The sequence below is a fragment of the Aythya marila genome (genome assembly GCF_965140915.1).
Source record: "Aythya marila genome assembly, chromosome: 3".
Classification (NCBI taxonomy): Eukaryota; Metazoa; Chordata; class Aves; order Anseriformes; family Anatidae; genus Aythya; species Aythya marila.
The window spans coordinates 65,285,553-65,313,246 of NC_139044.1; the positions used below are offsets into that span (position 1 = coordinate 65,285,553).

At 37.5% G+C, this 27,694-nt stretch overlaps 1 protein-coding gene across 2 annotated transcripts in view; it reads right to left on the minus strand.

Annotated features, from left to right (window-relative positions):
- Positions 1–2,672: 2,672 nt before the first annotated feature.
- The window catches only part of MMS22L (MMS22 like, DNA repair protein), a 95,588-nt gene continuing 70,566 nt past the window's right edge, over positions 2,673–27,694 (minus strand). For both annotated transcript variants that reach the window (XM_082758348.1, XM_082758347.1), the window contains 10 exons: positions 26,438–26,588; positions 21,497–21,639; positions 20,602–20,744; positions 20,291–20,450; positions 17,965–18,134; positions 9,865–10,076; positions 7,524–7,690; positions 6,025–6,121; positions 4,721–4,888; positions 2,673–3,317 (listed from right to left, as the gene is read on the minus strand). In XM_082758348.1, coding sequence (XP_082614474.1) covers positions 3,236–3,317; positions 4,721–4,888; positions 6,025–6,121; positions 7,524–7,690; positions 9,865–10,076; positions 17,965–18,134; positions 20,291–20,450; positions 20,602–20,744; positions 21,497–21,639; positions 26,438–26,588 — 1,493 coding nt within the window. In that variant the 3' untranslated portion in view covers positions 2,673–3,235. The remainder of the gene's footprint in view (positions 3,318–4,720; positions 4,889–6,024; positions 6,122–7,523; positions 7,691–9,864; positions 10,077–17,964; positions 18,135–20,290; positions 20,451–20,601; positions 20,745–21,496; positions 21,640–26,437; positions 26,589–27,694) is intronic.

Sequence of the window (27,694 nt, forward strand, 5' to 3'; positions counted from 1 at the left end):
GGAGAACAGTTATCTATATCACTTAGTGGAGGGCAGATGACCCTACATGGGACTTGGCAGAGAAAGACACCTGCACAGTGGTAGTGGAAGCTTCTGGTAGCTCACTGCCCTCCTGAGAAATAAAGACTCCAAAAATTAATGCAGGGTTAGACAGTGACACATCTACACCCCCTGGTTTGCAGAGGATTTCTGCTCTGATGCTCCCTGTAGATTTCTATCTACATTGCCTTGAAAACAGATGTCTGAAATTGCCTGTCCCAACACATTGCAGAGGTGATGATCACTTAAGTGAGTCTCTGAGGTTGGTGTATGACTTGCTAGTAATACCAGCCATGCCTACTGGTTCCAGTTCAAATATAAGTGCTTACAACCCCTCCATCCCAAAAAATACTGGCAGGAAAACTGCTCGGAAGGAAGAAGCTTAAGTAAGTTTAAGACTAGGGAGTCACTGAGAGATAAAAAAAATTCTTGTTGGCTGCTGCCCAAATTGCAGCACACTGAAGTATCTGCTGGCTAAACCCTGAGGTGACGTTTTCAGCCGCCACAAAAACCCAGCTCCATGCCACCAGGATACTGATCCCTGGCAGAACAGATCAAAGCGTGAGTCTCTGAGTGAAAGCCTCTGCTTTCACACTTACCCTGTTCTGCATACAAGATCCAATGCAGATGCCTCAGAAGATGGCCACCCATTTCACAAATGACCATGGGGATGAATCTTTGGTGGGGGGAGAAGAAGAAAGCTCAGCAGGGGCTGAGTTCTTTTCCTCTGAGTGAGGCTAAGGATACTGCAGGCTTACCAGCAGGTGGAAGTCTTTTGTTCACATCCCCTTTACCTGATTTGCAGCAAAGCTCTGTCCTGCAACTCATTAAGCAAAGTGACGAGGCAGCCTTTGTACCTACATGCAGATGACCTGCTCCTGTCAGTGGTAGCAACCAGTGTAGAAGCTGAAGCTTTCCAGGATTTCCTGCTCTAGCTTTAGCAGTTCCCCACGTACAAGGGAGGTAGGCATTTTTACTTTTTATAAACCAAACTGCGTGAAAAATAATATAGAAAGGTTTACTTCATACACTAAGCAATATTTAAGCTTTATATGGACAGTATCTAATAAGACACATAAAACAATTATTGTCTAATATAATTATCTAACATATTGTCTAAGATAATACATCATTTGTTTAGTTTTGTGGTGGTTATCAGTCATTTTTTAATACTGTACTTAAATTTAGCACTGTCTTCTATTTTCTAACTAATTTTGGACTGCTGTTTTGGTGTATACTTGGTAAGTCAGTCTAGAGTAATACTCTGCAAGCCTTCATCTCATTAATATTATCAAAACTGTCAGTCACATCTGCAAGTGTCCATACCAAATAATTAGACCAAACCAGATTGCCCATTTGGCAGTGGTTGATGAATATGATGCAAAATGCTTTATTTCTGTTCACATTAACTTTCTGACAGAGAAGAATGATAATTTCCAAACTGTTTAAATCAGTTTCTTATGCACTGAGCTGTTACCATTTGCATAAAGCTCTGTTGCTTTTTCAGAAACTTCCAACCACTACAGCTAGTATTAAATGTGTCTTTAACAATCTGCTAAACACATCATTAAATGATTTGTTGTGTCTGCTCCATCCTTTACAGGTGCAAGGTTTTACTTTCAGGAAGTAATACTACAGTCAGACATCTGTTCTGTAATCTGGGTGGTAGGACTCAAATTTTGAAGAGACATCTCTATTAATCTTACTCGGAAAACTTATTTATTTTTTAAAAGCTTTTTAGAAGTACAATTCTCTTGAGATGAATAAAACTCCTCCCAGGTAGAGAAGCTTACAAGAAGCTACAATGCAAGTTCAATAAGTCACTTTCATAATGAAAAGAACCTTCATGTTCTGCACTATTAAGTAGCCTAAAGAGGCTTTTAGTTATTGCATTATCCAAAGTAACGATAGCTGATTTAGGGAAAAAGATTATCTATTCGGACTTGATAAAATTACCATGAAGGAAGTAAAGTCGCTCTGACCAAGATTTTTTTTGGTGGCATTTTTGAGACGCAAAAGTAATCTTTCCTTCCCATTAATATCATAAAGTTAAAATCTGAATAACGTTAAAACGAAGCAGCCTGTTCACCAGTGCTGCCATTAAGGCAAAACTTACTATTCCTAGGGTCCAGTAAGTGGTTGCAAAAATACGGGTTACTGTGGGGAGTGAAAAATTTGAATTCCATAGGCATTAATGGAAGTTTCCTGAGAACATTGGAAAAAACACAGAAAAAGTTAGAGCTTGACTCCTTCTGGAAAGACCCAAAGGATAATCCAAAATGCAGCAAAATACTTGATAAATCCAGCTTTTGAGGATTAAAAGTAACTGCTAGCCTATTTATTTCAAATGAAATAAATATCCCAAATAAGCATTTCCTTCAGAGGTCTACTGTCCTCTTTCTCTTTTCTCACACTATTTATACCAATTGTAAGTTAAATGTGTTATTAGCAGTGTCATGACTAATAAAAAACAACATGGGATCCCTGTAAATTCTGGGTTAATTTTAAAACATTACTGAAAAGGAAGAGGTCAGGAAATCTGAGCCTATGTTTTCTTATATTACCCACAAACACAACAGAAGAGATTTTGCACTGCAAACTGAAGAACTTTAATGTTTTAATACAGGCGGAAAGTTAAGACAGCTATATACATTTTGTGCAACATATATACAAGACCTTTCTTAATATATACCATACTGGCCCAACTACTGGTGAATGCACTGCATTCAAAAAGCTCAGTACTACAGATAAGTTTTCTCTCATTCTCCTAACATAATAAATTAGAAGTTACAAAGCTACAATTTTCTTAAGAATATACTGAAGGTTTTCAAAAGGACAGTGTTAAGAGGGTCAGGTCTCAATGTGAATTGAGTTCTGTGTAATTACTTTGATTTAATTTTTTTTTTTTAAATCCTGCCTTGTATGTTGCAACACAGGCTCTGCTCATGTAGACATTTGAACACATAATAAATTTGCCATACCTCTTAATCACCATTCAGCAGTATATTCAGAGTTACTCTTCAGATGCATGACAATATTCAAATACCAAAGAAATCATTAAAATTAATACATAGCTTGAAAAAAAAAAAGATAAATGGATTGCAGTTGTAAAGATAAAAACTAGGCTAGTGTGTTGTACAGAGCAGTTTTAGGTATCAACATTGTCAGAGGAAAGGATCAATCACCGTCAATACTGCTAACCTGTCTCATTTTCCAGTTTTTGTATCTCATTTTGTCCAGCCTCTGAGAGGTAAGATAAGAGTCTTTTATAGGCTTCTCTGTTGAAAAACAAAAAAAAAAAGTGATGTGTTAGTTAAAAGTTTCACACGTCTGAGGAGTAAAAGCACATAATTTCCAAACACATTGGGATATGAACCCACAATAACTTTTTCTTTCCCTATTTATCCACAGCTTTGTTTGCTGTGAATTTTTAGCATGGCCGGGTTGGAGGAAGAATGAGGGTTGCATAATTTACAGCTATAAGTGTTGTGAAGATGCTTAGAAGTCTCTTTCCTTAGGGAGCTGCTGTGAAATAGATTTTTGTTTTATTTTAAAACATAGAGTTAACCAGGGCTTAAAGGAGATCTGCAATGAGACTTCACCGTGTTCACTATCTGATTTCCACATAGGAAATCTCTCTGTGACTCATGCTATGGGCACAGTGATGTGAGATACTAGACTGCCAAGCTAATAAAAAGGGAATAATACAATTATAAATGAATTAAATATTTTTCATTACATAGCCAATGTGTACTCTTTGAATAACCTTTACCATCCCATTAATTTCATTCTTAAATGACTGGTTTTTGTTTGTTTTTAAACAACCCAGGCCCTGCCAAAGTGTACATCAAAACTTCTCCAGGCTGAGGTGTGACAAGGATCTACTCTTTGAGGGGTACCAGTATGTGTAATGCAGACACTGAAGCCAGGATCTGGCCTTGACCTGCTAGAGCCTGCATTCCAGTTAGGAGATCTAATGGAAGGAGCCCTTTTGGCTTAGGTACAGAGCTGCCTCCATTTTTGTAGCAACATTTATAGGGTTGCTGAAAGTTCACTGCTGCATCTGCACCAAGAGAAGCCACCAACTGTGCTGAGTAGCTCACCTTGTGCCATTTGCTTCTAAGGCTAGATGGATTCACACGTCAAATATTTCTGTCCTTAGTTCTCAAGGGGGCAAATGGAGAAAATGTGATTCTGCTATGCCTGTCGGAGAGGAGGCTGGCCATTTCTGAACAGCCACAACTCCCAGAAGTTTATAATATAAAAGAACTCTTAAAATTCAGCCACAGATATTTCTTTCCAAGCATCTGAGATGATATCTGATTAAACTGTAATTTTACATCTAAGCCATGAAGTTATCTAAAACAGGGACTTACTTAAGGATAATTCATTGGGGCAGGAATTCTTCTTCATTGCATGCTTTATAACATAGATTGTAGTGAACAGAGGCAGCCTGGCTCTGTTCTGTGTGGGTCTGTAGCCCTAGCGTCAAAATATCTCTTAAAATACTTAGTAAACATGGCTTAAAATCATGAAAGGCATGAGCGAAGTAGATTTTGTTTGAACACTTTTAAAAATCACTCATTTTTTAGTATCTGTACTGCTGTCTAACATTGCTTTCTTTCAAGAGAATATACCCTACTATTCATTATCAAAAAGCAGCATTAAACAAAAAACAAACCTTTGTGCAGCATTTCTTCCAAGACCTTGTTTGTGCTCTGAATCCTTCAGAGCCTGTGTCATTGTGGGAATCAGGCTGGTAACTAACGTCTGATCCAAGACTGCCACTGCTTCTAATATGCTGTAAACCCGGTGATCATACACTGCAATGTAGTCCTGGATAAACTGCCTGAGGGGAGCACAGAGGCATTTAATGCAAGGTCAAAACCAGATACAGAGAACATGCCAAGAACAACTGAAGAGTAATCAGAACAAGCAATCTGGCTGCATGGAAATTTTCCTATTGTTACACTGAAATACTCAAATGGAATACCTTCTCCAAACAGAGCCATGCTTTTGAAGGCTAATGCTGAGGAAAAAAACCCACACATTTATTTTCAAGCAAATTGTCAGATTCTGCTGCTGTTTCGTCAGTGCTGACTTCTTCCTGAGCACTTTACTTTGTAATGCAGCTGTCTGAATGTAAAACTAAAAGATGTATTTATTATTTAATAAATTAAGAAGTCCATTAAGACAAGACATCTAGATTCAAATCTGCAGAAACAACATAAGCATTTCTTTCTAAAGCTCCACTAGATCTTAAGCAGGGTGGAAGTGTATCCATTCATCTTCCTGAGGGCTTGAGGTCTTTAAAGAGCACAGATTACATTTGAATGAGAAGTTACACCACTGGAGTGAAACACCTCAAAGCCTCTGCATTACACACGGAGTTCAGAAAATGTCTCTGGAGCTTTCATCTAGATATAACCCAACACAGCACCAGTGTTCAGGTTTGCAAAATATCTTTGGGTCTTAGCGCATGCATCTCCTCTGCTGTATCCACATGAGGAACAGGACACTACAGGAAGGATGTTGCAGATGTATGGAATAAGTATAACTGACATTAAAATAATTTTATTTACTTGTCATAGAAATTAATAAACTAGAAAGCAAAACTTGTTTTATGAGGATTTGATCTCCATTATATACAATTCAAATTAGGCATGCACATCCCCCATAGGACCTTATACTCAGCATCACCATTCACGAGGAGATTTTCCCATTACAGCAGCAGTGTACCTCTCTACTGTAGTCTTTTCAAAACAGTACCTAATCCATGAAAACACAGATAATGATTCTCTATATTTTTGCTCTGGCTCTTTGGCCAAGCAACGTTTAAAACCGGTGCCAAAAGTACCATAATTTAAGTGCCATAAACAAGAGACAATGTGGTATGTTAAAGATAATTAGTTATTTAAAGAAAACATGTTTGCTGTCAATTGGATTGCAGCAGATTCACTGCCAATTGGCATATTTTCTAGTTACCTAAATACAGAAGTCAGCTGGGTGGCATGTTCTCCTCCTGACCCCACTTGGCAGCCTTCTACCATGCACTGCACAATGTCTGTAGATATTTTTTTAACTGTAAAAAAAAAAATCACAAGATTCACACAGAGCTCTTGAACTGACCATCTGGAGAATGTCTTTCATGAAGATTACAATTTTTAAATGAGGAAAAAAATGGTTTTTATCTTACTTTGATACAAGTGAAATGACTTAGAGCAGTTAGTTAGATTGTCTATAAAGAACAGAATGAATCACAGATTTATGCAAAAGTCCTATTTTCACCACCATTATTCTTTAAACATACAGATTTTTAAGTACAATATTGTCTCTGAGTCAGGGCAGAGACATACACTTAGTGGAAATAGGGATTTTATTTAGATTTAAGTTTTGTTTGTATTCTTCAATCATTCCTATTTGAATAGAAGAAGAGCAGTCATGGCATTATATCCTGCCCAGAGCTATACAGATCTACTCCTTATGTTCAGTGGTAGGTATTGTTCTGAATTCCACCTGTTTGTGCTTTTTTCAGACAACAATAACAAAAATCACTAGTTTCTTCCATTTATTTTTTCCAAATATTCAAGATGCAAGATACAGCTCTTCCTTTGTAACGGTGGAGCTGAGCTGCAACAGCTTGTCTACAAGGGCATAGTGGAGTCCTGTCTAGGCAGGCAGTGTGTTGATGGCTACATCAGCATGGGACATTCAGCTCACTCTACCCCACAGCACACTGCAAAGTGGGTACTTTCAGCTTCAGACAGATATGGCTATGATAGCAGAAGTGGGGAGAAAGGTGTGTGCTAATTCAGCTAACCCGAGCATATCTTGTCCTTGAAACTTTCACAGAACAGAATCAAAAATTGCTTTATTAGCCAAAATTTTCTGGAGAAGTCAGAGGTGAATCCCCACGTTGCCTAATACCTCTACTGGCAGCAAGGAGTGGAAATTGTTGGCACATTCACATTCAGTATACAACTGTGGGGTGAACACAGTACTTCATTTTTTAGGAAGCTAAAAATGAAGTTATCACTACCAACTGGAATGTGCTGAAAGAAAAGGAGACTCAAAGATCCCTTCATAAGTGGATTAAAAGTAGCAGGTTGCTTTCTGATGCCTCTATGTGGAGAACATGTTCTAGACTAATTTGGGCTAAAAGCTTTAGGTGCAAGAAAACTTCCACAGTTACAAAGTCTGGGAGAAATGAGCTGGGAAGTATGGGAGAATGGAAATGCTCTTCAGATTCCTGACAAACTGATCATGAGTTCATCAGAGTCTGAGAGCAGAACTCCTGTCTTGGAGACATAAGTCCCAGCCTACTTAATGACCAGCCAAAGCTTGTCCAGTTTATCTGGCTAATGCACCTCATTCTCCTCATCTAAAAGCCATGGAAAACTTGCACATTGGGATGAAGGATGCTCAGCCAGTATAAAAGTCGTACAGGTGTAGAGAGATGTTTTAAAAGCAAACAAGGGGCTCACCTTGCAGCTCATTAACCAGCACCAAGCATTTCAACACAGCCGGGAGAACCAAGCCGACATCACACTGTGCAGTGGTCTGTGTTCGCTGAAGCACTTCAAGAATGAAAGCAAGAACCGAGGCCAAGCGAGGAGGCGGAGCACTGCCTTTGAACTGCAGATAGTTCTCACTGGGAAGACAAAGCAAACCAAAACATAGTCTGAGTTGTTTTATTTTATTTTTCTTTCATTTGTCTTTCATTCAGTGCAAGCACCACGTACTTGAAAATAACATTGTGATATTTCAGCGGGAGGCCTGTTACATAGATTTCTATCTTTATCTAGACTCTGCTAATGGCTTCTATTTATCTTAGTCTTAGAAATGGCTCCCAATTTATCAGAGGACAGTGATGCCTTTTGACTCTTCTGTTGAGGGAACTAAAAAATAGCAGTCATAATTATAGTTTAAAAGCCAAGTGTGACTATAAAAGTTAAAGCTGCGTAAAATAACTGAATAAAAGTAGGATTCAAAACAACATCCAAAATATAGCTGTTGTTCAGTTACTTTATTTAGCTTTATGTGCTATTGTCAGTTCACAATTCAACTTGTGGTAACAGCTCCTCTGTCACTACTGGTACTGTTACTTTTGTCAATGGTATGTTGAAACAGAACAATCTGGTTGGACCCGATGATCTTTCAAGGTCCCTTCCAACCCCTTCAGTTCTGTGATTCTGTGAATCTCTGCTTTTGCTTGCTCAGAGCAAGCATAATCATCTCCAGTACAAAACTGGTCACAAAAATAAAAGGTAACCTGTCAGTCTGCACCAAGAACAAGTTTTGACATTACTGACATTGTCTGTCCCAATTTTAATTACTTTTTTAATTTTTACTTTTTTAAAAAATATTTTTTTCCAAAAAAAGTGATGCAAGATTGAACAACTGTTGATTTGACATTACAAATGAATTTTCTGAAAACTGAAGACAATGACTGTTACTTTGGAACATCCAGGAGAGAAGGGTGCAGGTAAATAGAACACAGCATTTATTCATCAGTTAACAAGAGCACTCCCAGAACCTTCAAAATAACTGTTTAGATATTTAATAGTAATTACCCTTAGCTACCCAAACTAGCAAATTTGTCTGCTGAGCAATGCATCAATTAAAAACTGTTATCCTTGTTAAAAAATTTTATAAGGCACACATACAAATTTACACTTTCAAATAAAACTGACTTTAAAAGATCTGAATATTTGAATGCCCATTGACATAACTTACAAAACAAGAATTGTAACACTTCTATATCCTTTGCATCATGTGGTCTTACGTTAGTATCTTTGAAATCTCCTGTCCCATTAACTTACTATGGGAATTGCCCACTATTTTTTGGGGGTGGGTTGCATACGCTTCCACTCAAATGATTCTCTGACCTGGATAATACACTCTGGTTCAATTTTCTCTGTGCAGCAGCAAGATACTCGTTAACTTTCGTACGGTAAAAAGGCCAATGAAATTTGAATGTATTTATCTGTGGACCTAGTGACTGTCTCCTGACCACCCAACAGTTTATAAATCAGGCTGCTGTTCCGTTCTAAGATATTCTTCCCAGATCACTAAGAAACGTTTCATGTCTTACAAGTCACCAAGTGCCATTACACTTTCAGAACTTTCCTTCCAATATCAAGCTTAAAATTCACACATGCATGCACACATTCACAAATAACTTTATTAAGATGACAAAGTTTGAGTATTCATAAGTTCATAAAAAATGTCAGAAGACTGTGAAATCTTAATTCACTCCCTTAATATGTGATAATATAGGCTTTACTTACAACATTGCCTACCATATTTACTTACATTCAACACTGATATTCTTTTAATCAACGTGTACACACACTATTTAACAAAGAAAAATAAATTTACCTCAGATATAGGCAATCATCTTATATTTGAGGGGGGGGTAATTTTTCTCCCAACGTGAAGAAAAAAATGCAGACTGTATCTTTACATCTCTGTTTTCCCACACCCCAAAATCTTTACTTCCCCTGGGTAGCTGGCACATCTATGTATATTCTGACACTCAGAAGAGCACCTCGTCCTCCCATGCACAGACAGCTGTGACAACTGACTCTGTGACCCTAGATACAGCCCGAGATGCAACCATATGATGAGGTATATTGGAGTGCAATGTTTTTGGAAACATACTTGCTTTTCATGTGGCCATATGTGCTCTATATGCTTTGTCCTTCCTTGGCTCCCTACCCAGCATAACTATCAGTTATTGAGAAAACAACAGTGACATTCCCTTTCTCATTAGCTGTTTGTGAAATCTGAGTTAGTGATGTTTTGTTCTTCGCTGGGCCTTACTTTATGACATGCAGAGTGGTCTTCCGTAGACGGAGCATCTGGGGGACTGTAATGGAGCTGCATAAAGCAGTCAGCAAAGGATGCTGTCCAACTCCAAGTGCAGTTGGTGAAGAAGGGAGAAATCGTCCAAAATAATGCTGAATAATGCTCCCAAGCAGTTGATTTAAATAGGCCCCCTGAGTTTGGGTCTGGCAACATATAAAGGATAGGCCCTGTGAAAGAAAGAGAAAGAAATTGAGTATGTCTAACTACTACTGAGCAAGTTCAATAACAGAAAGGTAAATAACTCCTTATGCACTGCATGTAAATTACTGCTGTACAGGTAACCTACTGCATGACAAGTAAATATTAACAACTTGCTACACCTATGACAGTCTATGGATAAAATGTCAAGTCACGGCTTACAAAGGAGAAAAAGTCTTCTACTGGACGAACTAATATACTTGGAAGATGATCTTTGGGGCAGACAATCTTCCTTTCAAATCTGAAAGAAAACCTTGGCATTTCAGACCTGAGAAAGGCTTTTTGTGCCCCAAAGCTCCTCATTTCTTTTTCAACTACATGTGTGGTCTAATGAAGATAGGAATAGCAGTCTGACAAGAAAAAAAATTGCTGATAGCATGAACAAGAGTAAATTAGACACCATTTGTAAGGGATTTAAAGATTTTTTTAAATCTGTTTACAATAAAGCTAAAACTGGTGCGACTTATCCAATATAAGCTATACTGATGACAGAGAAAGATCTATAATAATGAAAGTAGGTGCTGTCTAGGCAAGTTTCTATGTGAACACTACCCATAGTTATAAAACATACAAGTTTCACCTGTGGGAAGGGAATATCTTTCTTATTTGTAAAAGTTTATGTGAGATAAAGTTAAGAATTCACTTCCCATTCTTTTGGTTACTGAAAGGAAGAAGAATGAATCACTAAGGGAAAAAAAAAGCCCAATTGTCTCCTATCACAAGGGTCACAGTAAGGAGTACAAGTAGAAGTCTCTTCAGAATGCAGTTTTCACAATAGTTTTGTCCAACAGGAACAATGACATAAAAGAAGTTCAAGCACAGAGATCCCTAGACAGCAACTTCAAAAGTACTTCAAGCTTCCATTAGCACTGCAGTCCATATGTTTGCAATCCAGACTCCACTTTTGGTAGGATATCTGCCTGAACATTGACAGTTATTGAGGCAAGCTAATGTCCCTAAGAGTCTTGAACTATTCATTCATACATTAAGGTAGAAAATTCAGAGATACTTGAAAGCTGCTTTTGTTCCTGAGCTACTGACAATGAGCATTTCCCATTGCTTTTTGCAGAGGAGCTTCTTCCCAAAAAGATTTTGGTCCACATGAACATAACAAAACAATTCTTTCAGAAAAACAAACAAACAAACAAACATGCTGAGACATCACTCAGAGTCTTTTTGGCACTTTTGTGAAATGAGGAGTTCCAGATTTAGGTTCCATAGTATGCAAATACAAGGGAGATGGGATTTCAAGAAATGAGGCACTTCAAGGCCTGCCTCAAGATTTACTGTAGGCATCCCTCCTGAACACAGACACGTTTGTCAGGGGTTGAAGTTCACGGGCCTCTGGAGCTCCCTGGGAATTGTGGTGTGCCTCAGGGATAGAAGCCACATTCCCTGAACCAGGACTTTGATAAGCAGTTCAGACTGTCTCAGTGTTTTGCGTACATACAGCAAAATTTCGTAGTAAAAAGCAGCTGTTGCTATATCAGAATTCTTAAAAACACACTGCTTGGCAAGTAGAAGGCTCAGAAAGACTGCTATAGATCATCTACTTTGTAAGCTTGAGCATTTGATGTTCTCAATTAGACATTGCAGCAAGCGTATAGAAGAGTTTCCTCTATAGAGTTGTCCTTTCTCCAGCACGAAAAGAAAAATATTCCATAATCCCATAACTAGAGCTGGCATTCTTTAAGTCTCTAGACTATTTCAACATGTCAAAAAACATATGAGAAGGTGTATTAATCTAGTTGATAAAAGGGTCACAAAAAAACAACATAACCTTACAGAGGATACCTGTAAGAATACATCAAAGAACATAACACCTGTGGAGAACTAATAATGATAATTACTAAAATCAGACAAGTCTTCAAATTAAGGAGCAACAAATGCCACACAGTATCAAGAAAAGAGGGGTGAAATCAGTTATTAAATAAGTTGCTATTCTTAAGAAATGATCTTAAAGATAGTTGACAGGTGGAATACAAACAAGAAATATTAGAAGTGAAATCTCTGAATCAACTCCCGTAGCAGTTTCACTTGAAGATGGATCAAGTCTAGCCTGACCATTCATAAGAACACTTCCATTTTTAAGTTGAAGCAAACTGATTCTAAATTTTTAGGTGTAGAATGTTTACAGAAGTAATCTGGAAAAGTAGGAATGGATTAAATTTAAAAACAACACCCTGTCACGAGCATTACTGATCAAGGATTCTGCGTAAAGATTGCTGCTGGCCTTTGGGATGAATGCCATTATCACAGAATCACAGAATCATCTAGGTTGGAAGAGACCTAGATGTCTCACCGAGTCCAACCTCTGACCTAACACTAACCAGTCCTCCACTAAACCATATCACTAAGCTCTACATCTAAATGTTTTGAGAGAGAAGTCTTGTTTGCTGGAGTGGGGAAGGACAGAAGTCATGAAAGATACTTCTTCGTCAGTTATCTGATGAAGATAGAGTGCCCTTGATGCCCAATAAGGAGAACTGTTAACTTAAGTAGTGTTTAAAAACACAGAAAACCTATTTGTTCTGTAGGTTCATTTTTGGTGGGTCAGGCAGAGATGGTGCCTCTCAAAAAAAGCTTAATTTTTAAAACCACACTGCAATACCAAAATCTCTTCTCAGTAAGGAGGATCTTCGTCTTTTTTTCTTACTTCAGAAAGGAGTTTACAGGTTCAGCACTAAAGGCTTCCAAGATACTAATTCTTTTTTCCAGGTGGCAACAGCAAGGAAAAATCACCTTCCATTTTGCAGGTAGCCAGAAAAACACTCACTAAACAAAACTAAACAAAAAGACTTCTATAAGCTAAACAAATCCATGAATCAGTCTCTACACATGAAGGGAACACCTACAGTATCAAAGCTCTTCAGGCAAGAATCAGACTTTTACGCACCAACACTTCTGTAGTTCCCCCAAAATTTCCGGAGATGAACTTGGTTTTCTCTTTTGGACACAAAGGCCCACTGACTTAGCTCAGTGTGTTCTTTATTTTGAGGCCCTCCTTTTCGTTTCAAAGTGTGGAAAACAGCAGACCTGTACAAAGCTGGACGTCATATTCCAAGTAGCACAAGGGATAAATTATTAACATTGCACTGTAGATGCAAACCTCCAAGTACAACGGCAAATACCCTAGGCAGCGCTGGCCAAGGACATGATTACAAGGAAATCACATAGTACTTTCTTCTTTTACATCCTACCAGTAATTAACAGAGATGAAGGAAGCTGTGAACAGTAGCTTCCTTCTGACAGAGAAAAGAAACACATGCTACTGGACTGAGATCCTGGACCAGAGATCTGAAATCAATCACACCAGACTCCTAGGACAATCCCTACAAAGCAGATGGACATTAAAGAGTTGAGAGCACTGCCTTTTATTATTATTATTATTAACTGTGTTCTTTAGCCATCCACTGAGGTTAAAAAAATATTAAAAAAAAAAAAAACAAAACAACAACAACAACAAAAAAAACACACAATAAAAAACAAAGACATTTTAAGAGGAGCAGAGCAGGACAACATCTGTTCCTCTTTTTAACAGAAAGGCAACCGGTTCCCGTGCGTGTTCACTGCAGGAACCTTTTGTGGCCAGAGCTGCCTCTCTTCTGATTTATCCATATATCTGTAAATCACCTGTGGAGAGCGAAGAACCGATTAATATGGATTACTGGAACTATTCACTGCAGAAATGCCAAGCTACCTAATGATGACTTATAATATCAGTCCTGCTGTTGGAATAAATCTGCTGCTCACCAATTAATGTTGTACAATTCCTATTAAACACATACTATAATTCACAAAATGTATTAATAAGCTTGCTCAAATACTGGACCACAGATGTGTCTTGCAGCAGGGCTTTTAAGGTCTGATCTCTGACAAATGCTGAGCCTGCACAGGCCCATTAAAATTACTGGAAAACGTATGTGCCAAGCACTCCTTAAAATGAAGACCTTTCACCACTCTCCTGTATTTAGATAGAAATAAACCATTTTCTGTATTTTGACAGGATAAGCATTGATAAATCAAGCAGGGTATCTCATCTATCCCATTATTATATACATTATGCTTATTCCATGCACCGCATCGTAGTCTTCAAGATGTATTTAAACTACCATTTATTCACTGAAGTTCTGTACACTGCTTCAGTTCTTTCCTGTATTACTGGTAAACATCTATCAAAATTCCCCCAAACCATTCTCCAAGAAATCATAGAGCAATCTCAACTGGTTGGAAATTTCTTGTAGTAGGTTTCAACAATCTGCTATCACGGAAATCAGCTAGTTTTTATTTTATTTGTTTTAACAAAGACAAATACCAAATGTTAGATTTTACACACATCATTATCACATAATTATAAACAGCTCCATAAAATTATAAAAAGGTCGTTCATTCTTGTTCTTCATGAAATTTGCCATTCAAACAACAACAAAGACATCTTTGATATTATATCCCAACGTGGCCTAGTGGAAGGTGTTCCTGCCCATGGCAGAGGGTTGGAACTAGGTGATCTTTAAGGTCCTTTCCAACCCAAACCATCCTATGGTTCTATGAAAATCTTTCCTAGTTCATCAAACATTATCCAAATAGATGATGCACATGAAAGAAATAATGTCCATATGGTAAGTAAATCTTTGGGCAAGAAAAAATACCAGTTTAAGAGTTGCAAAGCATCAGTGAGAAAGTTTGAAGGAAACTTCCTGGTAAGTTCAAAGTCTAGTGGAGAACAGGCCAGTAGGCCAGTGGCACAGTAACTACCAAAAGCACAGCCGTACAGCCTGAATTTATACATGCAGGAAACACAAACACAACTAAATACAGTCAGTCTGAACTGAGAGAGAGACACAATGTCAAGTCTTAATTAGTGCACTTGACAATTTGTGCTTGTGTAAAATTACACAAAGACTGTAAATTTGAATAAAAATAAAACTGCAGAATTTTATGGGAGGGAGTGACAGAGGGTGGGATACAGTCAGTTTTGATGAATGCTGATGGTAGTAATAAACCATTCCAACTATGCTGATCACAGTATCAGAATATTCGAATTGGAAGGGACCCACAAGGATCATCAAGTTCAACTCCTGGGTCCCAAGAGCTAAAGGTCCCAGGAAATAAAGTGGAGCTTAATATTTCATCCTAAAAGATACAAAATTGGCCTCTGTCATTACAGAGTGATAAACAAAGGTGATGGTCTTCCTTAGTGACAACACTGTCCTTGCTTTTAATCCTGCTGTCCAAGTTGTTTGGCCAGTTGCATTACCATTACACGGGGCATGTGATGTTTTGGGGAATTTTATTTATTTGTATTCAGTTCCAAAATTCTAAAGCATTTCATAAAACTGTTGCATCAATGAATATCTGAAATTAACTACCTGCTACAAAGACTGATTTCAAAACCTCTTCAAAATCTACATAAAAGGATCAAGTAAATCACCGTAAGATTAGTTATTGAAAACTTTGGGAAGTATCGCTGTTTGCAAACTGATACATTTTCCAAGATCTGAATTGTTTTGTTTTGTGTTTTTTTATTTTATTTTATTTGTTTTCTCCCAACAAAGGAGCAGAGCCCACACTAAAGGTGCCAAAGAGGGAGAATTCAGGACAAGAAAAGATTGAAATGGAACCTCAAACTTTTCAGAAGACTGGGGGGGAGGGAGGGGGGATGGATGGACACGATGACAACGACAACTCTGATTAGCAATGCTACATAAAAGCTTTTATGCTTTGATGACGTATAAAGAATTTGCATGTATAAGAAGTTATTTTGTATGGTCTCCAAACTCCTGTTTCTTTATTTCCATGTAACTGGCCAAGGATTATGCTGTAAGCTACAGTATTAACAGGGACAGGAACACTGTTTGTTTATCATTAGGGAGAACTAGGGCTCCTGCAATACAATATCGCTGTTCCACCCCCCTGAATGGGCAACAGACATAGGGCAGCCTCCTAAGGAGAGGCTGATTACTTATTTCACCAGTTAAGTTATTCAAGATAGAGTTACTCCCAGAGCATACAGTTTCTCTGTCTTTTCTCCTACTGTAGTTACATGCTTTCCCTTCCATATATATTATTTTATCACTTTTCTGATTTTCCTTATTTATTTATTTATTTATTTATTTGGGGCTAGTTACCAGTTGCATCAGCTCACACATTTCAGCAAAATCATTAAGCAAATTAAATGGGAATACACATGGGGTGAAAGGGAAGGAATTCACCCTCAAGCCAACTTGGCTTAAGCCAACTGTGAAACGATTACTTGAGAAGTCAGAGTCCCCAGCATCCATTTGATCTCAAAGGAGCTCAGAAGCAGCCCTAAGAAAATCAGTTTTGGAACTGATACTGAAATATTTTCCATTTTGAGTTGGCTCTAAGTGGGCATTTTTCCACTTTCCCAAACAAAGGGGAAGGAAATATTTCTGAATTAATGAAGAGGTCTGTAGCATTTTAAAATGCTGGAACTGTGTAAGTATGAACAAATAATAAAATGTAAAAGTTCTATATTGAAATAGGTTTCTCCTCTTTGTCTTCTTTCCCCAAGACTTTATCAAATTAAAAAATTGCTAGTTTTCTAGAAACGGCATTATGTAAAATAAACTACTGAGTCACCAAGATCATCCAGTTTAGCCTGAGAGCACATGGACTAAGCAGCAGATTGCTGAAGAGTCCCACAGTGAGGTCAGAAAGTCAGAGACTGGCAGAGAAAACAGGAAACAAAGGTCCACAACACTAGGACTTCAGAACCAACTTGAGTGGCTTCCTCTTAAAACTACATCCGTATGTGCAGACTACAGAGAAAGAGTGCTCTCTGACTAAAATACTAAATTAGCAAACAGACAGTCACACTCTGTAGTAATATCAGTGTCCAGATGGTCCAACATGTATATAGCTTCTGAAAATACCTACAGAGCAGCAAAGCAAGTCATATTCTGCACATCATTATATAATCATATTCATTTCCATATGACAGGCCATCAATCACAATGCAACTTTTGAAAAAACGAATAAATCCAAGGGATGTTTACAATGTCACCACTGTATTATTTCACAATACGATGTGGTATGTAATCAGTAAAAAAAAATGACAATCAAAATGAATTTTAGGAGTGAAGGGAAAAAACAAGCAAAAAAGTTGCAAGGATTTACAAGGTAAAATAAACCAACTTATTTATTTTAAAAATACAACATTTTCCTCACCCGTAGGAATTAATCTCTCTCTACAGCTTCACCAAGCCTTGCAGAGTTTTAAGAGTGATAGGTAAGCTGAGGGGAGAATGAGACGAGTAACACAACACTAGGCTTTACACATGTATGCATAAACAGTAGGAAAAGCATTTGATTCAGCAAAACATCCTCAAACTATTAAGATAAAACAGTGCCATGATATGCAGAGGCTTATCTTTTGTTACTAAGAGCAACACAAACTACGCAGAATGGCTCATCTTTAATTATCTAGAGTTAGCAAAGTCAAGGATGATTTAAAACATTTGTTTGCTCTGTCATCTCAACAAGTGTCTCGTTACATATTATGATTACTTCATCCGCTGTTTCAGAAATCCCTTACATCAGAGACAGTGCAAACAGCAGGCTGGCTAAGAGCCTCTCTATATACAGCAAGCAGACTGGCAACTCTGGAAGGTAGCACAGCGTAGCTGCATGCAATAAGAGGAAAGCCAATGGGGTGGCATTTTTCCTTCCACTTCCACAAGAAGAAAAATCTCCTCTTGCTGCTTCTTTATATTCTGTCAATGCTTGTTTTGATTAGGGGAGAAAACAAAACAAAACAAAACAAAACCTCCTCTGCTGTACGAATCTCTTCCTAAAGCTATATTTGTCTGCTGGTAATAGAGTTCAGATATTTACCTGAAGATAAAGAGGTAGGCTTTCCTGAATGGCAGACAGCAAAGCCACAGGCAGCTCTCTGTCCTGCTGGAGCACAGAGTGGGGCAGCAGCAAGCAATCTATGATGCGGAACAGGAGTTGCTGTGCTTTGGAAGTGGCCAGTATTGCTGCCCAGTTCTTTACAAGACATCCTGTTGAAAAAGAACCAAGAAATCCCAAAGCAATTTACAATCCCAAAACAACAACAACAACAACAAAAGCCTGAAGAGGAAACGTGTTGAGTAGATAATCCAAGAGTAACAACAGCGACTGTCTCATTCCCTTAGAAACAGCCCCAAGAAAATTTTAAGTCCCTTTACAATTCAGCCAAGTAAAAGTACCAGATTGTTTCAATATATTATATATATTATATATGTGCGCATTGATCTCATCATACAAAGAGGCAGTGCCTTTGCCTTCCACTCATATTTCTAACAATATTTGGCCACCTCAGCAACTACTCATACACACTTTCCATGCAGGAAAATATTAAATAGCTTTCAAATTGTGTTTAATGTATTTAATTTGGCAGACTGAAAAGGATGAGGAGCAGCTAACTGCATTAAACTAGAAACGTCTCTCCAGATATTTGTGGGCTCTCAGTCCACAAAACAAGAGCCTCAGAGAACACCTTACTTGTTTTCTATATGTTATCATATCACTTGCACAGCCATGAGACAGTTTTAAGAACTTGTTTTGAGTTAAAAAAAAAAAAAAGGTAAAAAAGTGTTGATGTGGAAATACCCTGACTTTGAGAAACATCCTATTACAGGTGAGATGCAATTTTTCTTGAGAAAATAACTTGTGCTAATACTCAAAATACATACGTCGTAAAATAAGGTGTCTAATTAAGCAGATTCCTAAGTAGTAATTTTCACGAACTTTTTTAAGTTTATATTTAATTAGAAGAAAAAAAATTGCTGGGTGGAAACTACAGGAATACCCCATGAAGATATGTTTAAGACTTCAAAAATAATGAGAGATCAAAAGCAGGCTGTTACAAGATATTATTAATCTATAAAAGTCACCCATTACCATCTCTAAAAGCAACGAAAAACAACATTAATCTTGCAGAGTGAAAGAAAACACAACAATCAATCATAAAGAAAGAGAATGATCACTAAACAATACTTCTAATAATGTTGTCTGAGCTTCCTCTTTTGAAAGAAACATGATTATTCTGACTAAAAGTACTCCTTCTATTATCACTGCTGTGATGTATGGGATAGTAGAAGACACAATCTGACATGTACAGTGTCCACAAACAGCAGGTTTTTCAGATTTGTTATGAATCTGGCTTTGTCCTTATAATTTAACAAACTCACAGAATATGAAGAAGAGACTGAAATACACTTAAATATCTTAAAGTCTTTTCTAAACTTATTTTTTATGTAAAAAAGGACAGTTTCTTGCACACAACAGCATGGTTGAAGATGAATCATTTCCTACTGCAAAGAACAGAAAGGAAAATACTAATCTAAAATTACTTTGCAAGGCTCCACCCCAACAACTGGATATCTAAAAACACTTCATTTGACAGACGTCATGTACATCAAAATATGCAGATCTTGCAATAGAAAAGTACAGTATTTTTAAGAGAATTCAAATCTAATTGTATTTGATGCGTGCTTTTGCATGGTGGTCATGCTTTTCACTGTACTCCTCACAATCATGATGTATATTGCGTGTGCATGCAAATCATGATCTCTGTCTTTAAGATATATAAGGCTTACTGCATTTTTAAAGATAAGTGAATCAGACTGTGGCATATTTACTCATAAGAAACAGCACTCATTTTCCCACTCTATCACTGTTTCTTCATTTTATTGGAAGAATGGTAGAATTTGAGTTTTAATAAAGCACAAGTTGTATGTAAGAGGAGTAATTCTAAAAGGATTCATAGATTCATATTACATTGCTAATTTGCTTAAGCAGACTTTCTGTTATCATAACTCCAGTAAATATGATATAGCATCATAAAACTGCTTCACTGACTTGTCATTGTTTCTGGTTTTGTTCAGGTAAAACAAATGATTTTCAGTGGCAAAAGACATGAAAATATCTTGCTTTTGGAAACACTGATTTGCAGGGATAATTTTAAAAAAGTCACAAGAAGGTTAGAATTCATAGCACCAGGATAAAAAAAAAAAAAAAGGATGAAAAATAAATATCTAACTGTAACACATTCAAAACTTTGCTTTTTTAAACCATTAAGATGGACAGTACAGAAAACAGAAGTATTAAGTCACATTTTACTGATTCCTTATACAATTATTTCCTAACAGAGAAGAGGTTGCAAAATAATTACCTATGATCCAATAAGTAAGCTGCAAACCTTCTGGAGGTCCTTTTGCCTTCAGGTAAGGTTTTACGTACTTTAATACATCACCTAAATACTCCATAGACTTTAGTATCATAGCAGATTTCTCAGGGAGTGTCTGAAGGCCACTGTAAGTTCTACCAACAGCCTGAGAAAACAAAAACATTGAAATAAATAAACTTACTAAGTCTTTCATTAGGTTTGGGTAATTTTGCATATACAAAAAATCTAATACATAATTTCTTTTCACTCAAAAGAAAAATAATTCTCCTATGAGCTAACACAAAGATGTACAGTACCTTAATGAATTGGACAAGAGCATTTTTAGGGTCTTGCTTCGGAACTGATTCTTCAACATGAGCCTTTGAGAGAATGTTTTCTACTTCTGAGAGTTTAAAAATCAGTCTTGTCAGTTCAGTTAGCTGTTCCTTATAGGCTTTCCCTGATGGTTAGAAGAGAATAGAAATACAGCACACAGTTATGCTTTTCTATTTACTTTAGTCACAAAATTGTAAGGTGAAACGTGATTTTGAAATATCTAACATACAGATTCTGCAACTGACAGCATCCTTCTAGACAAAGAATGTGTGACTAGACTAGTTATGTTTCTAAAATGGATACACAAGAATGAAGAATATTAAAGATGGATAACCAAGTCTTTCATTTTCCTGATGGTTTTCTTAGAAATCTGCAAAATGTGCATAAAGGTATAGTTGCTAGAAGATGTATTCTACAGATAATTACAACTGCAGAGTTTTGTAGAAAAAGTGATGAAATACTGCTCTAAGACAGCAAAATATTCAATATAAACCAGGGAAAAATTACTTGAAAATGGATTTTTTTTTTTTCTTTTAGGGGGTTCACAGCATGATTTCTGACTATTTACTTCAGATTTTCACTTTTTTCAGAACAGTTTCTCCATGGGGGAAAAATAGCTTGTCTCCTTGGGAGCAAGTTTTTGTTCTTTGCTTCCAAGGAAACAAGCTCTTTTATCTTTGTTTGTGATAAATTTGTCATATGCAGAGCAGGCAAACCATCAATAAATAGCACAAACAGCGTAAAGAAACACATTTTGTAATTAGGTAAAAGTAAAGGAATACAAACAAAAATACATTTTGTAATTAGCTGAAAATGTTTGCCAGTTTTGCAATATAGAATCGTTACTGCAAACATTAGGGAAATGTGAACACTTACCAACTGTTCGCTCAGCATCTGTCTTGGCCAGCATACCAGTCGGTTGATCTATGAACATTTGGAAAACACATCGAAACCAAGAACGTACTGTCAGAGCTTCGTAGGATGTATAGCCCATCTTAGAAAAAGCTTCACACAGCTCCCTGCATAGGTAGAAGAGGAATACAAGGTAAGGAGATCTAATAGAAGCATGTGAAAAGGTGACAGAGGGTTTCATTTGGCTCTGGATATATCGAAACTGCATATAAGCAATTAGAAATAAAGTAACAGAAAAGGCAAATCAGCATTCCTTCTGTGTACTCCACAGATTTTGCTCACAGTATCCTGATGCCTAAATACTGATAAAATGATAAATTCTGTAATGCCACACATAGTAACATAAAAGCATATAAACGAATGCTTTCATATGTTTGTTTTCTCTGCATAAAACAGAACAGAAAAATATTCACACAGCGGAGAATGTCTTATTCTCTCAATGGATAATTTGACAGTGCTATCCAAACCGCTGACATACAACGCTGAGAACAGTTTATCTGAATCAACCTGGAGCTTCATATTGATGCTGCTTAAGCTTCCCCAGCCTTTCATATGAAGCTAGCTCAGGTACCCCTAAGTCTACTTTATTCTAACTACATAAAGAGAAGAAAGTCTGCTTTAGCAAATAAAGATGTGTCTTGTTAGCTTAAAAAAGTGAAAAGATAAAAAGACAGCCCAGAGATGTGAACGGAAACTGCTGAACTTGATATATACTTAAAAATGCCTATATGTATGCATTTATGTACGTGCATACACACAGGTATGTATATACATTCACACACACAGCAAACTCACTGTATGTGCTCTCAGTTGAACACCCAGCCAGGGGTCAGGCTGGAAACAACAGCACCATCAACACTCAATGCACAACCACGCTGCTCAACTGTTCAGCACTGCCCAAGTTTTACTCGCCTCACCACCACAAGTAGCTGCTGCAGTCACTTTTTCCCAAGCACATCAGCCCCACATCATTAATTCTGCAGAAACTCCTTCCTAACAGCCAGCAGGTCTGTTCTGCACCCTGTTTGCAATTCCTAGCGGATGAGCTCCTCCTGTGCTTCAGGTCAGTGAGATTTCTTGAAAATAGTTAGACCTTTTTATTTGAGAGATTTCCTCCCTAGTCAGTCCTAGGTGCTTTGACTTTAATGAAAAATCCTTGTACTCTTTTCTTGATATATGTACATATAAATCTACTTATTTTCCGCTGAATTTTTACTCATGCTCGCAACAGAGTCAACAAAGGTCCACATAGACCTGTGGTAGCCAAACTGGATTCTGCTTCTCACTCAACACCATTAATAAAGGGGTTTTTGTTTGTTTTACTGTGGTTTATATTTCTTTTTCACTTAAAGGCAAGGACAACTGTACATTTTGTATGAACATCCCTGCTGAAGTGCTACTGACAAAACAAGGAGGCCAAATGCAAACAAAACAAAAATATGAAAATTAAATTCCAGTGCCAAACAAACAAACAACAACAAAAAAACACACAAACACAACAAAACAGGACTACAGACTACCTACGGACTTGTGCTTTTTGCAGTAATGTATAAACAACAACAACAAAATCCAACCCTTATGTAATCCTGATGTACACAGGTAGTCTCCATGGACCCAAAGGCTTACAAACACACTTTCTGCTGTGCTCTCACTCATGCTTCTCTTGTTTGTTTGTAGGTAGGCCACTTAGGCATCTTCCTAAAACTGTAGAGGAATGTGTTCCTACTCCTTCAGAAAGGAACGAGCAGTAACTACCTGCTGCAAGCATGGCAAATGGTCCTTTAAAACCAATGAGCTCATGCACATGCTTTAAGATGCTTAAACCAGTTATAATACTATCATGTACTACACAACACTGACTGGGAGATGAACTTCAAGCACTACTGTAAAAAAAAACAAATACCGGAGCTCATGCACATGTTCCCAAGGGCACACACAGCTTGTCCAGCAGAACTTTTGTTACCAGCACTGAAGTAGCTGATATGCAGGACCCAGCTTCAATCCTAAAGAGACCAGGCTGCCCTTGCAGGGTGTAACAGCATCAGCAACACAATAATCTTTTCACTTTGTGACTGAGAATGTTTGATGTGAAAATTATCACAGCACAGTAACCATGAAGCCTTAAGATCCCAGCACTTAGATACTTTGATAACTTTTGTTCTACAACTGCCTAAGGTAAATAAGGACGTGAGTTATATTACACAAAAAAAAAAAAAGTTGTCTTATTAGCATATAGTAAAATGACAATGTTTAGAGAATGATACATCTGTATAATTCTCTCAAAGTCTTTTCTTAGTACTCATCGCCCTTTCATAAGGCAGTCTGAGCACCTGACAGCTCTGTTGATGAAGCAGGGACATATGTTCGAGGCTCACATACTTCAGTTTTTACCTTGATAGGCCTTGAGGCAACTGATAGGGGAAACAGACAATTCTCCTTGAGGCCTGACAATCACAACCCCGATAGCTTAGGGGCAAAAATAAAGCACTCTCACAGAGAGGCAAATATGTCCCCTGCTCCCAAGAGGACCTTTTGGGAAAGGAGCGAGCAAGAGAGACTCAGAAAGAAAAAATGAGAGTGAGAAAGAACGAGAACATATGAAAGAGAACCCAAAAGACTACGAATATACACACGACAGCAAAAGACAAATATCCATCATCACTGAACTATGGAGTCACAATTTCTCATTCTAGTTCTCTTGATACACATCCATGAACCTGACAGTTTCAGTTACTCCATGGCACAGCCTGCAAGAGGATGGCAAGAGCCTCTCATTCCGAGGATGTCATTTCGACATCAAAGTCTGAACCCCCTTGAAGTGCAAGGCTCGCTTCATGAGGGTCTTCCCGAGTCTTGCACAAATGCTCTAACTGTTCAACTAGTAGACACGTGGTAAATATCATCAGTGCTAACTGCATTTTTAGATGGAATTACGGCAGCAGTGCTGCAGGGGGAACTCAGTGATAGCCATATGTGCAGGTTCTCTATTTGCTAATGCAACTGTGCAAATAATTGGTAACACGAATACTCCAGCCATGGTTCCAAAAACAATAAACATCAGGTACTCTGCCAGGATGGCAATATATATATATATAAATATATATACGTGTGCGTGTGTATATATATATGTGGATACATATATACCAGTATGTCAGGTGAATATTGCTAGTGTATACTTAAGGAACTGCTTTCCCTGAAGTGTTTACTGGGGGAGCTGTTCATTAGCCTTAAGCACCTAAATAATACTAAAATTCCAATTTAGGCATGAAAGTGTTTTCCTTGATCTTACCTGAAGAGCAACCAAATTTAAATTATAAATGGGCATTTACACACTTAACTCCTATTTCATTCTGCACATGCTACATATCTGAAACCTTGTCTGAAACTGACCCTGCAGATCACACAAGAGAAAGGCAGCAAATCAGAGGAGTGAATGCCCACCTCTTGAGTTACAAAGTGACTGAAGAGGAACTAATTTCAGCTTCTTTTAATATTTCCCTTCAAAAAGGCCATAGGCTTTTCTTCACCAATCACACTTAAACAGCCTTTACCACGATTTGCAGCTATGTTACTTAGTGTAATTTGTACCCTAAAAAACGTGCAACATTTTTCACTTTCAAATACAGCCCAACACAGACACACTCCCTCTCTCCTCTCTCACCTCCCCTGCTCAGAAGTGGGGGGAACACACAACAGCAACCACTACCCGACACCATCTATCTTGGGTTTATACAGGCCTATTAAGAGAAATAATTTTCTCAGGTATATGAAATTCTGACCGATTCTTGGGCAATCTGCTCAAGCAGACACTGCTCAAGCAGACACTGCTTGAGCAGAGGACTGGGCAAGTTAGACTATCTGAGCTTGAGAGGTTCCTTCCAACCTATACAGTCCTGTGATTTTGTGAAAATTTAACATCGGTATATAAAAAACATAGGAATGTGACATTTTCTAATCCCATTACCTAGTTTAAAGCATCCATTTAGCAGGTCTCAGAAACCTGAGCTCCGTGAACATTAATATGTGTTCAGAAAGTGTTTCAAGCTTGTCAATAAGAAAGCCTTAATGCAAGCATTTTCTTACACTCATTTTCCTTATGCTTTCAACACTATCCAACACATCATCTTCAGCTTCCTGCAGAACTTCTTCATTTTGAAGATGTCAAGACATTTTAACATTAAATACTTGCCATATAGTATCTTCAAATTTCTGTAATAATGTATAACTTGACTTTTTGTAGTAAGATTTAAGTTTTTCTGTTAACTGTAAGTGGCATGAGAAAAATAAAACCAGTGCTTTTAACAAAATATTTTAGAATTTACCAAGTTTACCAAATTAAAGTGCAGCTAGGGTAGGAGACTAATGCTTTGCCAAACTCTTAACAACTGCCAAACAGCAACAACAATAAAAGGGGACAGATATTTAGCTATAACTATGCAAATGAAAAATAGGTTATGGGTTCAGGCATTTCACTTTGTCACAGCATGGCTCTTCACCAGAGTACTGCACTGTAGACATTGTCTAGGTCCACATATTCCAAAATGTGTTAGTAACAACACTGTTTCCATTTGGAAGAAAACGGTCTGCCATAAAAAAGGCAACTTTTTCAAAATACTTACCTATCTTCCTGACAAATTTTGAATGTCCTAAGCTATTTAAAAATAAAAATAAATAAACAAGCAATCCAACAAATACAAACAATACCCACTACACTGTGTAAATGATGAAAAAGGAAATTATGCTTTCTAGATTTCTTGAACTTTAACAGATGCAAAAAAACTGGACCAACTTAATGAAACATTGTTATTTTAAGCAACATTTTCCCAAGTCTGAAGAAGGAATGAGAAGGTACCGGAAGAACTTCAGAGAACACGTGGTTGCAAATTTTTTTTTTTTTTTTTTTACCTGTTTTGAATTAGATGACTCAGATATCTTGACACCAGGTGAGGCCATACCATGTCATCCCATCCAAACAGCTGCATCATTGATAGAACAGGTTGTGGCTGAAGATCTGATAGGGCTTTGCTGGGTATATCCAAAGCTAAGAGCGTAAAACCTGATTTTAAAGAGAGAAAAACATGATACCATGTTAATGTTTTCTCTGTACACTCCTGTTTCATAAAAAAGTATTGAGAATTAATTGCAATTATTACTGTACATTTCTGGAAGTAACAGAAATCTCAGTTAAAACTGGGCAACTATTCTAACAGACAGCATTTGCATACATGGCAAAATGGAGTCTCTATCCCAAGGGGTTCATTTCTTTCCTGTCAGAGTGACAGAGCACTGGAACAGGTTGCCCAGAGAGATTGTGGAGTCTCCTCTGGAGATATTAAAAACCCGCCTGAGTGCCATCCTGCACAATGTGCTTTAGGTGATCCTGCTCAGCAGGGGCTTGGATTAGATGATCTTCAGAGGTCCCTTCCAACCTCGGCCATTCTGTGATTCTGTGGGTTTTTAAGTTGATGTGACAAACCAAATACAAAACAGGGAATATAATTTTTTAATCCTTCTTGGCCTCCCTTTATTGCCCCCATCCACCACTTCTTCCCTTGTACACATAATTATTATTATGCTTTACAGAATTGAGTTTTATTTATCTACTTATTTGTTTTTACACATCTCTTGCAGGGAAGAACTGTATTTGGAAAGGATGCGCTCAGTGGAAGCTGGTATCTTTCTATCTTTCTATTTTTAGAATAAACTTTCAGGTATCAGAGGTTATTGTGTAAATAAAGCACTACAGACAAGCTTACTCTTGAAAAAAGGATCTTCACATAACAGCTGCAGATCTAGAAACTGGTGGTAGTTACTTGGCATATAGGGTGTTTTTTTGTTGTTGTTGTTGTTGTTGTTGTTGTTGTTGTTGTTGTTGTTGTTTTTTAAAGGAAGCACAACCTTTTGCTGTTCCTGGTAGGTCTGCTGCAGAATCTATATAAAACACTGCTAGCATAAAAACTAAAGTACAATCGTTGATGCTACAAATAACAAATGCATTTAATGTAATGTAATCTGAAATGCTGAGCAGTTATTATGTTATAGGAAATGAGTGGCAACAAATGAGTCAGGAAAACTGTCTTCAGAGGGGACCAAAATAACAGGCTCACTGGTTCCCAAATTGTCCAATTCAAGATAAGTATCAATATTAATTTATTAAGGTAA